This window comes from Echeneis naucrates, chromosome 20 (assembly GCF_900963305.1).
Source record: "Echeneis naucrates chromosome 20, fEcheNa1.1, whole genome shotgun sequence".
NCBI classification, from domain to species: domain Eukaryota; kingdom Metazoa; phylum Chordata; class Actinopteri; order Carangiformes; family Echeneidae; genus Echeneis; species Echeneis naucrates.
This window is the reverse complement of record NC_042530.1, coordinates 13,076,332-13,095,578: the sequence shown is the minus strand read 5'-3', so window position 1 is coordinate 13,095,578 and position 19,247 is coordinate 13,076,332. Positions and strand designations below refer to the sequence as shown.

The 19,247-nt window shown below is 40.1% G+C and overlaps 1 protein-coding gene across 1 annotated transcript in view; it reads right to left on the bottom strand.

Moving 5' to 3' along the window:
• vstm2a (V-set and transmembrane domain containing 2A) overlaps positions 1–19,247 on the bottom strand; it is a 70,036-nt gene that overhangs the window by 8,256 nt on the left and 42,533 nt on the right. Inside the window, exons 3-4 of the mRNA XM_029529512.1 lie at positions 8,471–8,521; positions 6,168–6,504 (exon numbers count right to left, since the gene is read on the bottom strand). Coding sequence (XP_029385372.1) covers positions 6,168–6,504; positions 8,471–8,521 — 388 coding nt within the window. The remainder of the gene's footprint in view (positions 1–6,167; positions 6,505–8,470; positions 8,522–19,247) is intronic.

The window sequence follows — 19,247 nt, the reverse complement described above, 5'->3', positions numbered from 1 at the left end:
AATCACTATATACCGGTTGTGCTTTTAGTTTGGAAAAGGTGCAACTGCAGCATATAGTATAGTGTAGATTCTCTGAAGGGAGGACAAACACCAGCAATCAGTATGACCCAGACCCAAGTTATGACTGCAGGTATCCTGATTATAAGTCCATATTTCCATTAGTAAGCCAATATTAGTAGAGCTGTGATCCTATTAGGTTCTGCTGTTTGAACCAATATTGATATTGTTGCTGTTGCTTGCCGGCCGCATCTGCCAGGAGATCCTGTTGTATCTCAGAACTAGACTTTTTCTTCACAGTGCATTTAGAGCCTCAAGACAGATTTACGTGCACTCACAAGGCATTAGTTTGAGAAAGGACTGGCCAATGGAAGCACCCACATGAATTTGAAGTGACACACTGATATTGTGCGTGACTGCTCAAGCAGTATGACGGCAACCTTTTAGCACAACCGCAATGAATCAGTCACTGTCTGGCTAATAATTCCTGCTGTTCCGGACCACCTAGTGGACTGATGACTCATTGGTGTTCTTTCGTGAGACGTACACAGTCAAGGCAGTTTAAAAATAGATATATATGGTGATTCATAAACACAAGGACAGTTGTTTTTTTTTTTTTTTTCTGGATGAATGCTTATGCAATCAAGAGACCATATTTGTTTTTCTTTCATGCAGGAACCAGGTTTGCCTTAGGGGTGGGGGGACGAGTCTGGCTTAGGGGACATTTTTCTTTCCTCCCGCTCCCCCTCCCACAGTCAGCTCCGGTCACCTCTGAGCTTTGAGAGAACAACACTGCCAAGAACGATGGAAGCTGCACTGTGATCTAACAGCAGCTGACACACTGGTGGGAAGTAGCTGTGAAAAACCACTCCGTCTCTGCTGCCTCTGCTGCGGCTGCTGCAGCCGCTCCACCAGTCACAGCCACATTCCCCCCATCTAGAAAGCGCCTCATTGTTTACAGATGCAGCAATGCGGAAAAGGAAAATATCTGCACTCTCCCAGGTTTAATTTCATCTCAGACCATTTACCTATTGTTCCTCATCTGCCTCAGTCTGAGCAAAGACGTAATAGAACTCTGTCGCCCTCAGCCATAACACCTCTATGCTGCTCAGAGAAGGTGGCCAAGGCTGCCTGAGCAGCTACGGAGAGGCATTTATCAGTGTCAGACACACCGCACAGAGGGCTCACTGCAACACAGTTGTCAGCATAATTTGGCTGCCTCATAATCTCCAACTCTGCAGCCCAGGGGATTATTCAACTTTTTACCTCTATTCAGCGGCAAGTAATATCTTTCTGTGTCTTGCTTCAGGGTGCAGAAGGCTATCTGAGCCCAGGCCACAGCTAACGTTGTGTTTGAACTGTCTGACCGGTTGGAAAATGACTGGCATTTACAGATGAGAAGGAGCAGTACAATTATAACATAGTTTTATGGGGAATTTTAAATATTGCCACGAGGTAATGAGAGCAAATTTACATTGAAACACCTGAGGGCAAAATGTAGCCTGCTGCACAGCTGACTGGCTGATTAGCTCTTATATGCTGAAGTCTACTAGATAATAGAAAAATGTGGACATTACCAAACCGTAAAATAGAACATGCTCTCCAAGTCCTAAATTAGACTCAGTACTCATTGTTAACTCACTTAAGATATAATATGTATTCAATGTTTCTGCAAACATCTGTTTTTGTCTGCTTAGTATGACAATCCTGCCATATTGCTTCTTAATATTCTCAGTTCTTGTCAATTATGGCTGAAATAAGGCAAGTTTCTTTTTCTATGTTTGATTCAGTTTTCATTGCTCAGTGTTGATGTGTTTGATGGCTTATTAAAGAAACATGTTTACCCTTTCTGAAAACCCACAGCTTCTATTTGTGCACTGTTCTGCGTAAAGTCGTTGCAGATAATGTCCAATCATTCCAAAACTCCATTGGGAGGTGGATTGTGTTTGTGGTTGTTTGACAGTGACAGTGAAGACACTGTTGGCTTCTTGAAAGCATGACTGCTGCGACTGCCTCGGTAACCCTGGTGACCAGAGATAGCACATAGTGTATGTTTGATCTTCACCTTGTCGCTCTAATTAGAAAAACATATTTTCATTTTCACACCCTAAATTGTGGATTTTTTGGAAACAGACAAAAATTATAGTAGCTGGCAGAATATTCTATATGAAGATTTTGTTAATAATTATATTCCATATTTGCATTGAGGCGGGAGTCTGCATTTGTTACCGTCCGATTTATTATAATTTGGACAACAGTGTCAGCTCAGACATTCAGACATCCCCTCTTGGCTGCTGCTGGTAACTATTATTAATTGCAAATGAAGATCATTTTCTTGTTATTCTGTGCACACATGCAGATGGCAGCAAGTGGCTAAAATAAAGGTTTCATTTGATTTATTTATATTTCTTTGCTTGGGTTATCAACACATGTAACCGTCTCATCAGACACAAATGTTCAAATGCTCAGAAAATGACACCCATCACCCCTGACTGAGCTATATCATGGGCCAAACACGAATATTGTGATTGCAGTGAGAACGAAATGGTACCATTGTCCTTCGTCCAATACAGTAATGTCGGAACATGTGCAGTGTAGCATCTTCTGAGTTGCCATAGTGAGTGCAAATATGCTTGGCCAGTGCCGCACTAATTAACTTGACTGTCCTCAGCTCCCTCTTCATGACTTGTGTGTTAAGTTGCCGGGACATAAAAAAAAAAGCAGAATGACTAAAAGAAAACAGCAGATATTCTTGGTGTTTCTCAGTGTCTTCAACAGCCAAACAAACATGCATTCTCCTCAGTGTCAGGCAGAAGCTGCGTCTCCCAATTTCAGGGGCTTCATTGTCAAATTCTTACCACGGTGGAATCCAGAGTCTTTTCCACAAGGTAAGTGGATACTGTTTCTCGTGGCTTACGCAAAATAAACCGTATAAAAAACATCCGACAAACAACCTTCATACGAATATCGAAAACACAAAAAGAGCGAGACACACAGTTGTGCAGTTTGATAAATCCACAGGAACAGAAGAGAGAAGCATAAATGCTCAGTTAACAGGAAAGGTAACATTACCTGAAACAGCATTTCGAATTATGAGTCCCGTGAAAATAATCCACTGTGCATGTAAACTTGTGTTTTTAGGTGTGCAATACAAACAAAACAATTTGCACGTCGTTTGGACAAATACCAAAATGTGAAGCCAAACTGGAAAGGGCAAAACTGTGCTAATTAATCAGTTTAGGTTAGCAACCACAAACAAAACAATACCGTCCCGTTGTCTCAGAAACATGACAAAGCGAGTGTGACCCACCTATCAACCAGACAGAATAACCTTTACAACTGTCTTCATGCATTTTGACTCTTTCCACCGTCAAGGGTGGGCCATCACAAGTGCCAGGATGAATCCACGAACAGGCGGCGGTGGGCCCACTGTCATGTGCACTGCTCTGCCGGTCTGCCGGTGGACTGGGAAACATTCATGGAGCTGCTACTGTCTATTCTTTCTGTCATTATCAGGCTCCTCAGCCATTTCTCCTTCACTGAAGCACAGCTGTGTTGCATCAGTCCATGCACTTGCTTTTGCTGTCTGTCTCTCGTCCGCAGCCGTCCCAGTCAATCCATTTTAAAACTAAACTACAAACAGTATGGCATCACCGGACTGATGGACTGCTCTCTTTCCTGCCCCCCCAGGTAATCTTTAAATTGACACTATCTACTAGCAGCTGCCAGATTTATCGCCTCTTCGTTTTCCACTGCCCTATTTCTCCCATCCCCCTCTACTCCTCTTCCCAATTTCCCAAATGTTATCACTGTACAAAGCCAGGGCTGTGCAGGAACACAGACAGGGAAATCAGTACTTTCGACTTTATTAATGTTTGTCCAATCTGAATCACTGGGAACACGACTGAATCGACGAAAGAGCTAAATGATCCTCTACAAGCTTGCTGCTCGCTGGCACCGTCCGAGCATATTTGCACTCACTATGGCAACTCAGAAGATATTACACTGCATATGTCTTTGAAAGGGTCCCGACATTACCGTATTGGATGAAGGACAATGGTACCATTTATAATTTTTTGCAATATGCTGAACGTAATTACAGACTTGGTATTAAAATAGACTGCCAGTTAAAATATGTGCAGGACTTCCCATACAGTCATACTCCATTAAATCTAATGAATTACAATTGTTCATGTTTCATAAAAATAACTGTAAGCCAGTGTGTGTAGCAATTTTATATTATTGTCATCTTTCAAATTATTAAAATGAATTCTGCAAGCACTAGAGAAGTCCTGCCTTAGGATTTGACAGCTGCTCATAGGGATGAACACTTCTAAAATATAGCTGGAAGCCTGACCATGTAGTTTCTCAAACATAAACAGTAAAGTCTTTTCAATTTTAAAATTCACGAGGCAGCCAGTGAAGAGACACAATGGAGTGGAATGCTTTCTCATCTCTTAGAATTTGTCGAGAGCCTTGAAGCAACATTTTGGGTACGCTGGAGGCAGGCACTTCACTTGTAGCTGATCCCTGAATAAAGACTCTGGTCCAGTTCGATGAAATTAAATACAAGCCTGTTTAGATAGCTCAAAAATATTTCATTTTGACCGCAATGCTCAGCCGAAGGAAACGGGACTGCATCCACCTCATCAAAAATCATAATAACATTTATTATTATAATTCCACTTCTTAACTTCTACACTTGTAGAGAAATTAAAGAGGCTAGCCAAACCACGGTGCTCCTTGTTGTCGTTCCAAACCAGCGTGCATACCCGTGAGCCATTGCAATGACTTGATTGTGGCTGGTACACAGGTTCCAAAACGTGAAACGGTTCAAAGAAGAAGGAAGCAAATAGGACTCAATTCACATGTCATTCAACGGCGACATGTGACTGCTAAAATGAGCAGAGTGCACCCAGGACTAGAGGACAGGTGGTTGGCCCAGTGATCTGCTGACGAAAGCTATGACCCAACAACACGTGAATCTAAATGATTTTTATTCAACATGACACACATGACCCTGTCCAGAAATCTCCTTCAGTCTACGTACTTCAGAACATTTGCCCGAGTCATAGTTAGAAGAATGGCAACTCCCATCTCGAACAGTTAGGATGACAAAACCTGTTGCTGACAGTGCAGGGTGAGCGGGGGCATATGGCTCAGGCGGTAGAGCAGTTTCCTGGCTCCCCTGGGTGACAGGAAAGGCATCAGGCTCAATGAAATATCTGGATAGTGATCTCTTGGGTGGGTTCAGGGAGGATAGATACTGAGAACTTAAAGCTCTTTACACAATTATCAGGGTGGAAAATAGCAAACCAAATGTCACACGCTTGCGTCTCTGTTTAGTTTAGTTAGCTGCCCCCAAAGTCAAAGCATATTCAACTTTGACTTTTTTTTTTTTTGCTGAACCTGAAAAACACTTGCAATCTTACAATACTCTGAGGTCACTGAACTGTGCACCTGCACCTTTAAACCTTATCACATTCTTGGCAGAAAGATATGGAAGACTGTCAGCAGCGTGAAAGGGCGATCCGCTTTGTTAAGAGGCAGATGTTAAATGATGATGCATTCCTGCCACCTTGCAAAGTAAACTCAGGCTACCACTTATAAGGCAGATGGCGAATCGATACAAAAGACTTGATTGAATACTTGTCCCTATTCCAGTTTAAGTCACATTTTTTCAGCTTGAACTCTTGGTCTGCAACACCTGCATTTCGTCTTAATAGTTCTAAGACAGCAGATGGTCTCCACAGAGGCTCTGACACTGTACAGCTCCTGCAGACATTGAAGGTCCTGCTCTCATCGGCTCGACAGGATCGATCACAGCAGTGTGAACATTTTTTGAATGTTGCAGGTTTATTGATCTCCATCAGTTTGCCTTGAAACATAGTTACCTTTTTGATGAAGGTAGGCTGTTTTCTGTTTTCTCAAGGCACCATTTTGCACTGAACTGTTGCATAACATCATCACAACATCGAATCTGCTAATTCCTTTGAATTTCATCCTACCAACCGTTTTATTTTAATAGGTGGTTCAGTAAAGCTCACAAAACACATCAGGGCGGTTTGTTGCCATTGTGATTCCACGTTTCAAATAAATTCTCTGGCTACTAGTCTTTTTTTGTGTTCCAGTGTCCTCATTATATAACCCTCCTCCCTCCAGGGCCTTACCTGAGTCGGGGTTGTGTTTAGCTGGTTTGGAGGATGTGTGAGAGGTGGAGGTGGAGGCCACCCTCTGGTCTGAACTCATGCTGTCCTGGCCCAGAGGTGAGCTGGACTTTCTCGGCTTCTTGTCCGTCAGGTGCAGTGGGGAGCTCTTCTTGGAGGCCGGCAATGGTCGCCGTGGCCTGGCTGTGGTGTTGACCTTGAGCCAGGCTTGGGCCTTGTACTCTACAATCTCTCCGTAGTTAGCTCGTGTCACCCGGCACTCGTAAAGTCCTTCGTCATTCTTGCTGACTCTGGAGATCTGAAGCTTGTGTGAGATGTCGTTGCCCTGGACTTTCACTGTCTGTTAGAGTAATTAAAAGAGAACACGGTGTCAAAACATCAGATGGCATTATATAATACAACAAGGTCCCACGCCACATTTCATACCACTTTCACAAACTGCTGCTGTGACATTTAGATACTCATATCCTATAAGTATCTCTCCTGTAGTACATTAAGCAAATTCGACCTATATGAATATGGCAATGATTGTCATTGGTAGACGAGAGGACAGATTTAGTGGCATGAGAACTCTGGACTATATTCTTCAATTGGTGATGTTGGAGCCAAAATCTTTTACTTACAGGGATTGAGCATTAAATCGAGAGCTGTCTTGGGGATATAATGTGAAAATCTATCACGCTAATTTTATATTGTGATTTTGCCAAATACTTGACAAAAGAAAGTATTTCAACAACACTGCTTTATTGTAATATTGAATTATGTCCTATTGCATCAGTGTAATGATTGAATTGAAAAGCATAATACAACCAGAAATTGAAGGTATAGCTACCTTATTGGGAATCATAAAGCAAAGCCCTCTTTACTGTCTTTTTTCATTGTAACGTTTGTGCATATGGCATTTCCGAATGAGCTCACTAACTGAACCATTAAAGCAGGAGGAAGCATTTGTAATAACTGTGAGTTGAATAGAAATGTTTAACGGTAGTAGCAGATTTTTTTTTTTCTACCCTCACTTACATTTCATGAAGGTCTTGGCAACAGCTGTTCCAAACAAAAACAGATCTCACTATTAAATAAAGTGGATAATAAGGAATGACACCCACGCGTTTGCTGGACTATACGTCATACAGCCATTGGATAAAACTGGTTTGAATAATGTTACATTGTTGCTGTAGTGTTTTCATTACAATTTAAACAACAATCTTGTGATAATCGTAAAAGGGAATTTGATTTCATTGCTTTTTCATACCGTTTTCTTGACTATCAATGCTGACAGTAACAACAACGTTGTACTCGTGTTAGCTCAAGTTAATTGCAGAGATTTGGGAACATGATCGCTGCAATTAATGTCGCAACTAGAAAAAGGCTCAACTGTTGGCTTGGAAACATCCCTCTCTGCTCTGGAAGCAGATGACTGCCTGTGTTGCACACCACTTCCACCTTCATTATGGTGTTACTACATCTACTGGTACAAAATTACCAGACAGGAGCTAAAAATACAGAGGATAACCACACCATGTAGAACTGAGAATCTATGTCTATGCAAAAACTCAATGTTAAATCACTAACTATATATGTATATATGCTCATTTGTTATACTTGGTAATTTGTACCTAAAGAGGATTTTGTATTGCAATCGTAAATAGTGTCGGGAGCTCCTCTGGGCACGGCATGCACATACGGAGTGGCAGAAAAAAATAGGCCGAGCCAGTTGCTGGCCCATGAATGTAGGAAGTGAACCACAGTGACAGTAATAATACACTGCCGCTGCTTTCCCTGATTAGCTCCTTTCTCCGGTCGAAGGTGTATTATTTAGTGAAATCAGCTGGTGTTGTGCTTGCTCAGTATGATGCGTTGCGAACTTTGATCGTGATGGCATATGGTGGAAAAGTACTCGGCTGTGGCACTATGGGCACAGATTTGGGTCAAAAAGATTTTGAGCTTATCAAGAGATGCTTCAATGTAATGCCATAGCTTGCATTTGTGAAAAAAAAAAACCAAAACTATCTGCCTTCTGAATTGATTCTGCATTATAATGGACTGTCATTGTCCGATCATTCAAGTGTGAAAGAACTGCAGAAGTCCTTTTCATATTTTCACAGAGAATCATCAACACAGATTTTTTTTTTTTTGTGTGCAAATGATTCACATTTTGCTTGTTTTTTGTACTTCTTTTAACACATTTGTCTATTTTTTTTTATTTTACATGTTGTGGATATGAACTGGAATTTTTTTTTGTTGACTTCTTTGTTGCTACTCTGAGCCCATATTACTGGGAATACACAACACGTTCTACAACTCACACTTATTTTCGTCCCCTCGTCATCGGGATCAGGCTCTGGTATCATCTCCATCTGGGAAGACAGAAAGCAAGAGAAGGAGAGTATTAGCAAACTGAGCTCATCCTGCTGAGTTCTGAGGACAATTTCTAAGATGCATTTCATGTAAGTCTTTGGCCAAACTCCATAAAACCGAATGACAACTTTGAGAAAAGAATACATCATCAATCCTCTGAAGGTTACAAATCTTTAATTCCACGCTAGATACCAGACACCAGACTGAGTGGCTGTGTCCTTAGTGCTCTACCTTTAAAAATACATTCCCAAAGATGCCACTCTTGCCACTGTTTTTGATTTATTTTTAGATTCTTTGAGTGGCTCTGCAGAGAAATTAAAGGCGGCCACCAGTCACGACGGCAAATTCAACAAGAACAACTAGTTCATACCAGGATGCTGTGAAAAACTAACAGCTTCCTGAGACAAATTATTCCTCAAAACCTCCATCATTTTCTGCACTAAAAGTAATACGACCCATAAAAACCTATGGCAAACATTAAAATGTCAGAAGACCGGGAATAGGTTTTCAGTGGAAAAAAGAAGAAGAAGAAAAAAAAAAAAACAAGCATCATAGCTCCCGGGCTCAAGAAAGGCCTGTTTTAGCCCCAGTGGCATAATTCTAGCATGGTGGTGAGCACTAAGCCTACAGCCTACATCATGGACTGGGCATCATTTTAGGAGCTATAATTTATTTATCCCACATTGGATGCCAAATGGATGCATGCCCGGAGAAATAGTGTCCTGCCTACAAAGCTGAAGAAGAGCAAGAGTGGCGCAGCAGAAGAGTCTGGAGAGAAGGAGGAGGGAGAGACAGGAAATGGAAAGCTATTGGCTCTTTAACTAAGACAAAAGAAAAGAAAAAGGAAGGGCAAGAGAGGGGTAAGATGGCTACTTATGAGCATTTGCTGGGGAGAGCGCTCCTTCAAGTACTGTAATTACCTCGCAGGAACCGAGCACTTTTCTCTGGAGGATGTTCGGCAGACAGGTGATTAATGAGCAGAATTAGGATCAGTAGCTTTCCCTGTCTGCGTGTACGCATGACTCTTACATCTCGACTGCACAGATGGACCTGGCATCCTCTATTGTATCAACGAGACGTCTTTAATGGCGAGGCAGGATTAATTGTCCTCAGTGTTTGGCATTGGACTGTTTCAAGCCATCAATTTCAACCCTGTCTTTTACAAACTTCACAGTGGTTAAAAGGGCTGGGTGTGGAGTCTATATATGTCACCTGAGGAGGTACAGCTCCTCTGGAGGACAGATGCTCTGCTCTGGTCTGCATATAGTGGCTGCCGCCCAGTCACAGTGATTGAGATGATCAAGCAAAATGTTTTAATTGCCTCTTATCCGTTTTCTTACAGAAAATCCTTTGGGGCTATTAAAATGGCTTTTCACCATTCACCAGCTGAACTCTATTACTTTCCCATTCCCAGCATTCAATAATTTGTGCATCTTCTATTATATAAAATAAAAGCTTTTAATTCTGTTGTATTTCAACACAAGCAACTGATTGTCGTCGCTCCATTAACTGTTTGGTTTTGTGAAACTGACAATAGCTAAACTTTCTACCATGGTATCAAGATTTTTTATCTCATTATTGTAAAGCAGGTCAAATGTCTGTGTTTTTAAACAGCCTCAATCCACAGAGAAATGCACACAGCCTGTATTCAGACACTGAGCCTTGAAATAAGCCGCCATGACTTCCTGTTATTTTGTGACGTCACAAAATAATGCCCTCAACCATGATCCCCAGCATGACTCAAATGGAATAAGTTCAGTATCCGTACAATCTTTTTTTTTTTATTTTTATTTTGTGGCCTTAGAGATAATTCCAATATCAAAATATCAAAATATCAAAACTACCCAATCAAAGGAGAAATTAAGGGACACAGAATTCCCCAAAGGAGATAATAAATTACATGGAATATGACTATGTCTTGTGATCATAGGAAACTGAACCTCACACTCCAGCTAAAACATGAGACATGAGAGAGACCAAATAGAAGAACGTTCTACACATCGGCAAGGCAATCACTGTACTCATCAAATAATAATGTAATTTAGGATTATCTCAGCTTGTGCTCTAGTTTTGTATTGTTAAAAAAGCCACAATGAGAGTTGAATGCAAAATGAGATTTGTGGGTGAGCTTCAGATGTCAAATGTAACTATAGACAACATCAGTGAGAACTTGAAAGGTATCCTGTCGAATCTTATCAAAGTCCTGCTAGAATAAACTCTTTAATGGTGATATGTACTGTCTAAGTGCAACTTTGTGTGTTTTCCACTCACTTTGATTTCATTGTGCTTTTAATCATTGCAAACTCCTCTGATGCCAAGCGAGGAAGAATGCATCAAACGCGCTAGCTACTGGTCCAAGCATCCCTGTGTTCTTCAAGTGATTAGCTGCAGTTGTACTTACAATGAACATATTTGATAATCCAGTTCCAGCTCTGCTACGTATAGCAAATGCAAAAATGGCCTGAAACTGACCCACTGAAATTGTAAACACTTGCTTTCCAGTCCTGCAAATGATTTAGCATGAACACCCCAAAGGCTACTGGCAAAATACCGGATTATCGTCATGCAAATGTAAACTCATATGCTGGCAGGTAAATAAACATTTGCCTGCCTTACTTTACCAGTGAGTCTACTTCATGTCCTGCATTATTTGATGTGTTTCTATTATGAAGAAAAGTATCTGTTTGTGAAGAGTCTTGTCTGTATTTGTGATGACTAATACATCCAATATTTTTCTTCAGATGAAAGATGGGGCCGGTACTCACCTAATCAAATTAAGCCCCAATGTTTTCTATTAGATTTCAGGTATAATGTGGGATATAAAATGTAAACAAATATATTTATTTTGCATTTTAGCAAATATCTCCTGAGTCTGCCTCCTACCACGTCTCTAAACCCCACTGTCCAGGCTTTCCTACAGTAACTAAGTGTATAGCGCAGGCAGTGGATATTTCAGTTATGTAATTACTGAATGAGTACTCTTAAGATGCTAAATATCCTCAATATGAGAATAATGTGTGAAAGATATCGTCCACATAGTGCAACTTATTCATCCGAAAGACCATCCCTTTCCCCCAGATGCCCCATCTTGGACAATCGTGGTCATCTTTCGTTTTTAATGGAAGTGACAGCCAAGGGATTCTGCTTATGTTCTATTCTATGTTACAATGACATTTTGAAGATAGTGCAGCATCATGACTGAATTTAAAATAAATTCAGGAGATGGTCAAAGGCTACAGACGCTGCTATATTGTTGATTAACAGTTAGGCACAGCAACGAGCGTTTAAGAGTGTTATCCTAATCAAAGAAAGTAGGGTTTCCATGCACAAAGGAAGCAGATGAATTAGGATGCCATTTACTTTTGTAACCTTTTTTAAAAGTTAGCATGAGCAAAGTCAAAGTGCATGCAACAATGATCGCACTGCGTCATTTAAACACTGGAACATCAAACCAGTCGTGCAACATCAGCGACAGCAGCATCAGGGCTAATCACACGCATCTGTATTTTAAAGCACCAAAGGCTATGACCTCATGCTCTGTGCGTGAGATCAGCGGGGGAAGGTTAAAAGGAATGAAAATATGAATCACCTCTTGTTTTTGTCACAATCTCTTCCCCCTGACCATGCCCGCTTTGAACACAGACTGAGAATACATGTGTGCCTAGGTTCCCCTCCGGAACTGTACACGCCAAGTATCGAAATATATTTTATCCAAATTTACACTTGAAGACACTAAAACTAAAATAAAAGAATAAAAGAAAGAGATAGAAAAAAGAAAAAGAGCTGCTGTTTCATGAATCCATTAGTCACCCAGCACTAGACAACTGCAATTAATTGCTGCGTAATGAATGTTCAATATGAATCAAGATTCTTGACATTTATCATATGATCTGAGAGAAATAAATCCGGCAGTCAGATGTTGCTTCATGAACTTGAAATGAACAAATAAAAAAGTTTGAAGCCATTTGTAGCTAATAATCTTTTAACTCAGTCAATCTAAATGTGTACCTGACAAATGTTGCCTGAAGTAAGTTTTGGGCCTGTGACAGCAATGTGAAAGTTTTCAATGACACCGTAGGAGGAAACCTCCATTATTTTCCCATTTATATTTCATTTCTATCGCATGAGTGCCTTCCGAGCCAAAGCCGCAGCCACTTGCAAGTATCTCAATTTCAATCGGTTGTCTCTTTATTGCAAAACCCCTCCGCCATGACACTCTGCTATTCTTCATACAAATCTCAAATTGACTTCTTGTAAAATGTGCTCCACAATTATTGTGCATAAAAAAGCTTCATTGAGTTGCGGGGACTAAATTAACGTCACATGAAGAAAAATGGTCATCATTTAAACAGAAATATAGACTGCCCGACCTGCTTTTCTGTGATTGTATTAGAGCTTTTACTGTGAAGGGATAGAAGTTTAACATAAGAGCCCAGAGCCTGGACGATAAGGGCAATAAAAATCCAAACGCTCAATAGTAACAAATATTTGAATGAATTTGTCCATCAATCATTGGATTTACAAACACTGAGAGGAGTTTAAACTCAGGTCACGTATGTTGTATGACACATTAAGCCTTGCCAACTTATATTATAATGGAGGGAAAGGTGTCAGTGTATGCTGCAGTGAAAAGCTTATCATTACCATTATATGACAACGAAGTAGGAGTATTACAATGCATATAAAAAAGTGCTTTAAATTGTCTTGGTGAAAATATATGAACTACTTCAGATGCCTCTGTGACACTGTGCAGATCAAACATTAGAATAATGCCAAATAAAATGTCACTATGCACTGTTATTTTCTAGGGTGATTTCCATGTACTTGTATTTATAATGAGCTCATTTTTATATTTATATTTTTAGTGTAAGAACAATTCCTGGGTTTTCTGTCACAGTGAGAAATTTGTCTCACAGAGGAACCCAGCTCTCACCTAGATGTCTCATTTGATATATGATTGGCAGACAAATTACCACTCAGTGAAGGCGACCTCCCCACATCTGTGAAGACTCTGGTTCCCTAACAACCACACGATGATGCAAGTCTTACAGTGAGTCATTCTGCTCCTGGCCACAAAATAGTCTGGCTGCACATAACACACACACACACACACACACACACACACACAAAGAAAGAAAGAAAAGGAAAAAAGAAACAGGCTATATTTTTTAGATGTTTTTGAGGATTTTGTTGTCTTTTGTGCTAGAAATTTTCCACCTGTTGAGCTCCTTATTGATATGTCAGCAACAAAGGGAGAAACAAACGCACTGCCCTCTCAAAGATAATTGCAGACAGAGGGTAAAAATTTAGAAGTAAATGCCGAGTGTAATGTTGTGTTTCTTCTCCATGCATACAGAAGGTCGATTACCATGTGTATGGCATAAGTTGGGTTTTGGGGAAAAATAAAGATTTCCCATTAAACCTCCTGGTTTGTGTGGATAATAAAATGATTTATAATTGACTAGCATTAAGTTGCTCCAGTTTCAGGATGTGAGTATCGTACGTGTTGACGCATTGTGACTATGCGTTTTGGCCAGACATACACCAAATCACATTATATTGTTTAAACTGTAAAAGCCAGTGGGAAGAGAAAAAAAAAAAAATAATAATAATATATATATATATATATATATATGTCAGCTTCTGACTTTAATTGCACTGAGATATGGGACATTTCTGACTCACATGATAGCTCCTAGTTGGTGAGAAGAACTGAAGACATGTCAACAAACGCTTGGCAGTTACATGAAAATAAAACTGAGCATGAGTATCTATAACACCAACACAGTGAAATCACGTATTATTCATATCTGCTTTCACTTATATTTAAATAACAATATTTATTTTTAATCAAATAATAAAATAAAGAATGTATTTTGTTTAGTGTGACTGCAAGGTTAGCTCTGGGGCTTTAGCTAACTACCTTCAAGTACTACGTTAATCATGCATTATTAGGTCATAGTTAATGTTACCTACAGTTTTCTCCATAATTAGTGTTTTTTGTTTGTGTAATTTTGGAAATAAGAGTCAAAAGAGGGACCCCAAAATATCCATATCAATTAAAGGTTAACCTCACTACTCTCTTTCACTATTTCTCTTTTTCAGAATTTTATTTATTTTTTCTGATTTAGAATTTCAATAATAGAGGATGCTGATGAGTTTGCAAACAACCTTTTTCATGTTGATGATTCGCAACCTGATATCACAAGACGCCTGGTAAAGCAGAGTACTCATGTTGCATAGAAAATGGAATGAATACCTCACAGATGTACACCTCTGCCACTCAGTAAGGATACAGCTGTCTGCCCAGTCTAATATGTATTGATTAGGGATTTAGATGATTTAGTGAATAGTATTAAGTGTATTTTTAGCATATGGATTCCTAAGATATATCCATAAATGTCTTAAAGGTCACGGTGAACTTTCCCTAATGCAGAGTCATAAGGCATGACAAATGTGTATAACAAATAAGCAGTTTGCTGATTTGTGATAGTAATGCAACAGGGATTTGTTATGTGAACGCTTTGAGGTCATTCCTATTGTTTTTATGTTCACATTAGACCTACGCACGTTGAAATGTTTTGTACTGGCTAACATATTTAGATCTATAAATAGATAGATGGTAAAAAAGAAAAAAAAACTGTGACTGCAGTACTTGAATACCTTTATACAGCCATTCTAATATCTCTTGGCTGTGTTCCTTGCACATCTGGATCCACTGTGTTATTAGGCTGCTTTTTTTTTTTTTTTTTTTAGCTGGCCAAATGTGTTTAATGTCACATAATGTCAGGAAGTCTTCAGTGCAGCGTCCCTCTGGTTTGATAACAGATGTAACGCTGGAGATGTAAAACATCGCGTCTTGGCATCAGCCTCTCATAATCAAAGAGCAAGAATTTCTTTGCAGAGCCGACATTATCGCTAGTGCTCAACGACAGAAGGAGAAAAGCATCATGAAAGGGGCCGAAATAACAGTTTGTCCTCCCACAGCAGCAGGAAATAAAGCAGCATCTGGCGTAACAATATGATGACATGGTTCGCACAAGACAAATAACCGACAACTGAATGTCCCCCCAGCTGATTTTATACCTGCACACAAACTTTGATTGAAAGCCATGATTTTGTTGCCTTTCTCTGAGTGATGATAAGGAATGTAAGACTTCACAAGGTGAAATGGAGGTAGATGACGCAACCAAAACGTCACCAATTGCTGATGTTTAACAATGTAAGCTTATCTGTAGGGATTATTTTTCTCCTTCCTGGTGTTGAAAAAATACATCTGGTGGAAATAGCGCTGAAGCTGGATTGAGAACAACAAAAGATTTTCTTTTCATCCAATTTGATGGACATAAAAGACTGTAAATAAATAGAATAATCTTCTTTATTAGACTTGTAAAGAGATGGCAACCGACAGAAGACAAGCAGGCCAACGATCTAACAATAGAAAAATTAAACACAAGGATTTACACTGACTTTTACATCATCCTGTAAAATACACAGCCTCAAGCTGAAAAACAAGAAAATGTCGTCATCTTAAAAAAAAAAAAAAAAGGATTGCATATCTGAAAGCAGAATAGATCAATAGCAAGATGTCAGACTCAATCTGCACAGCCTGCGGGTTAGTAAGTTTAGTTTTAATAGTTTCAAGTTGAAAATTATAAATTGAGACAACAAAGAGAAATCTAGAAAAAGTGCAATTTACTGTAGGAATGTGCTCTTTTAGTAAAAGTAAAAGTCTGTAGAAATGAAATATTTCACATGCAAGTGTTGGTAAGAAATTGTCAGCGGGGCGAATGTTTCATTGCTTCATTGACATATAGTGATGTTTAAATTATATTTAACTAACGGGTTCAGCCTCTTTTTAAAATGATCCTTCAGGGGTTAAAGCGAAGCAAGCAGTGCAACAAAAACATTTTTAAACATTAAATTCAACTCCCGATTCAATTCTCTGTTATGTCATTGAAGGAAGGCATCGCGAAACTGAAGTCTTTAGAGTGGCATCATCAAATGGTGACATGGAGCACTTGAGGTATTCTGACAAATGCATTCAAAAGTGACAGCACCATTGTGTAACCGAAAACACTTACTATATACTATACTATAAGTAAATTAAGTTATAAGGAAATTTTATATATGTTCCTCTATCATGTCCTTAGCAGACAGAGGAAGAGACATTTCATCGCAGCTGCACTTTAAAGGCCTATTTTTTCCACTTCTAAGAATTTAAACCAAAATGAATCTCCCCCATTTCTTCTCTTAAATCTATGAAGGCTTAGGGTTGCTACACTTGTGTTGCCATGCTGAAACTGAACTTCTGCTGACTGAAAATACCCGGGAAATATTCCATATGCAATCCTGTGAACTGTATAAAGCGGAATTTAAGACGCATTCTCCACTGCTCTCTCTGAATTCCTGCGATCCAGCCTTAGCACAACTGTCACTATAGTTTGTTTACTTACTTTGATGCTAAATTATTCATCTTGTGGAAAAAACAAAAACAAACCCCTAGGGCAGGGGTCTGCTACCCGTAGCCTTTTTATCCCTCTGCCATGGCTCCCTGTGGCTTTGATAAAATAATGTGAATAAATAATAGCTATTTAATTGAAATAAATTTGATTCTATTTAGTTATTTTTTCCCCCAATGTAATGCTTAAGATTATAGAGATTTAGGTGAGCTTGCAACATTATATATATATATATTGTGTCGATCGAAATAACCGTCACCTGTTGCTGACAGGCTGGTGACTTATTTTGAGCTCTCGAGCCCCATTAAGCTAAGGTAGGTTTTGTGGCTCCAGGGTGGTTTCGTTTGGTGGGAGCCACACCCAAATTGCTCTTTTAATGCTGAAGGTCGCCAACCCCTGCCCAAAGGGCAAAGAAACGGATGAGCAACCACTCACATGTAAGCTACCAACAAATTGACAGTGTATTGGTACTCGATGACAAGTCCCCAAGCGTGATGGATGTGTTCAGTGTTTGGATGCCATCAGGATCCATTTAAGCCTGGACAACTTAATCATGGCAGATGATGAGTTATGAATGTTGCATGCATTTCAAATCCAATATCCTCCGGCTGCGGCCCTCTTGGGCAGTGCCCCCCCATTCGCTTGGAGCGAAGTGAGGTCGTAGTGGGCGGGAAGTTAGAGAACAGGAAGCGCAGTGGTGAGCCGAGTAAAGTGTTTCCAAATTACAATGCTCACTGACTCTCACTTGAAGATGTTTTGGGTCTAAGCTTAGTTATTAACCCTAATTACATTCCAGGGCTGACAGGGGTCCCCATTCACACGCAAACACTAATCCTCTTCACACCCCATTGATTTATGACAACAGCTATGTTAATTACATGTAAAGCCCGCAATTGTGCGTGTGAAATACATGAAAGTAGTTGAAATGCGTACAACTACTCCATTACTTTATCCAGTGAAGGGGAAATGATTCTTTGACAAGCCAATGCTACGGGAATTAGAGACCAAAGGAGAGCTCTTACTGAGATGGTCTCAACGGGGGAGAAGATCCTTCCATGGACCAACAAAATGCCATAAAAGTTTCATGATGTTCCCTCTTATAGTATCAGCTCAGTTTGTGACACCCTCACACAATATGCTTTGGGCCCAATGCTCCAAGATGTGAGCTGTGTTCTAAAGTCTATCCATGACCATCCCTTTTTTTTTTTTTTTTACACTAGTCACAAAACCAGCAAACTCTTAAAACCAGCTTTATCTTTGGTGTTTATTGACACCAGCTCCGATCAGCAGCGATTTCATTTTCATTCCGTTCCATGGCCGTGACGTTTATCAGCGCAAACAAAGGTTGCGAACAGACCTATCACCTGCCCAGCACGCTGCTGTTCTAAAGCTGATATAATGCTATGGAGGCTACACCTTCTGCTGAGAGTTAGCTGCAGCCCGTGAAATAAAGTTTCAAAACACACAGTCACCCACTGAAGCATCTCACTCAGAGTCGCCGACACTTACAGACGCACCGACCCGGGAATTAGACGCAACGGATCCATTTTAACAGGCTGTGGAGCAGCTAGCAGCTCACTCTTTGAGTCTGCGTCTGAATGTGTGTGTGTGTGTTTGTGTGCTCTGTAACTTCATGCCATGATCCCTGTAGTTCTGTGTCTGTGTCCTCTCAGTAGTCACACAGGCGTGTGAAAGTGTGAAGGGAGTCACTTGTTCTTTGTTCACTCATGCGTGCTAATTTTGGTGTAAAAACAAAAGGTTATCAGTATTAGAATCCTTACAGCTTCAGCAAATTGCACTTAGTCGCCTGGGCCTGCTGGCATTCTTTTAGCTCCTTCATCATCTATTTACATTCCATCAGTACCGGCCCACTTAGGCAAAGCCCTCTCCTGTCACACGGCATGACTTCATAATGTGTCTGTAAATGAAAACAAACAAAATGCTAAATTATATTTTCCGACGAAGATCTGAGAAAGCCGCAAACATTAAGTTTAAAGCGACTTCACCTTGGGAGGGAAACAGAGAACACAGCAACACAAAAGAACTGCATATCACAAGCATCACTTATCCAGCGGTGAGCCAAACCAGATGTAAGATCTTTAACTCCACACTTTGGTTCTTTAAAATAATGTGAACAAACTTGGTCATTATGCGAATCCACCCTCTGAATCACCATATTTCTTTTTTTTTTTCCCCCCTTATAGGATTGTACTACACTGGAGCGTGGTCACTGTGCTAGTGCCTGCAGCTGTAATTACTCGTT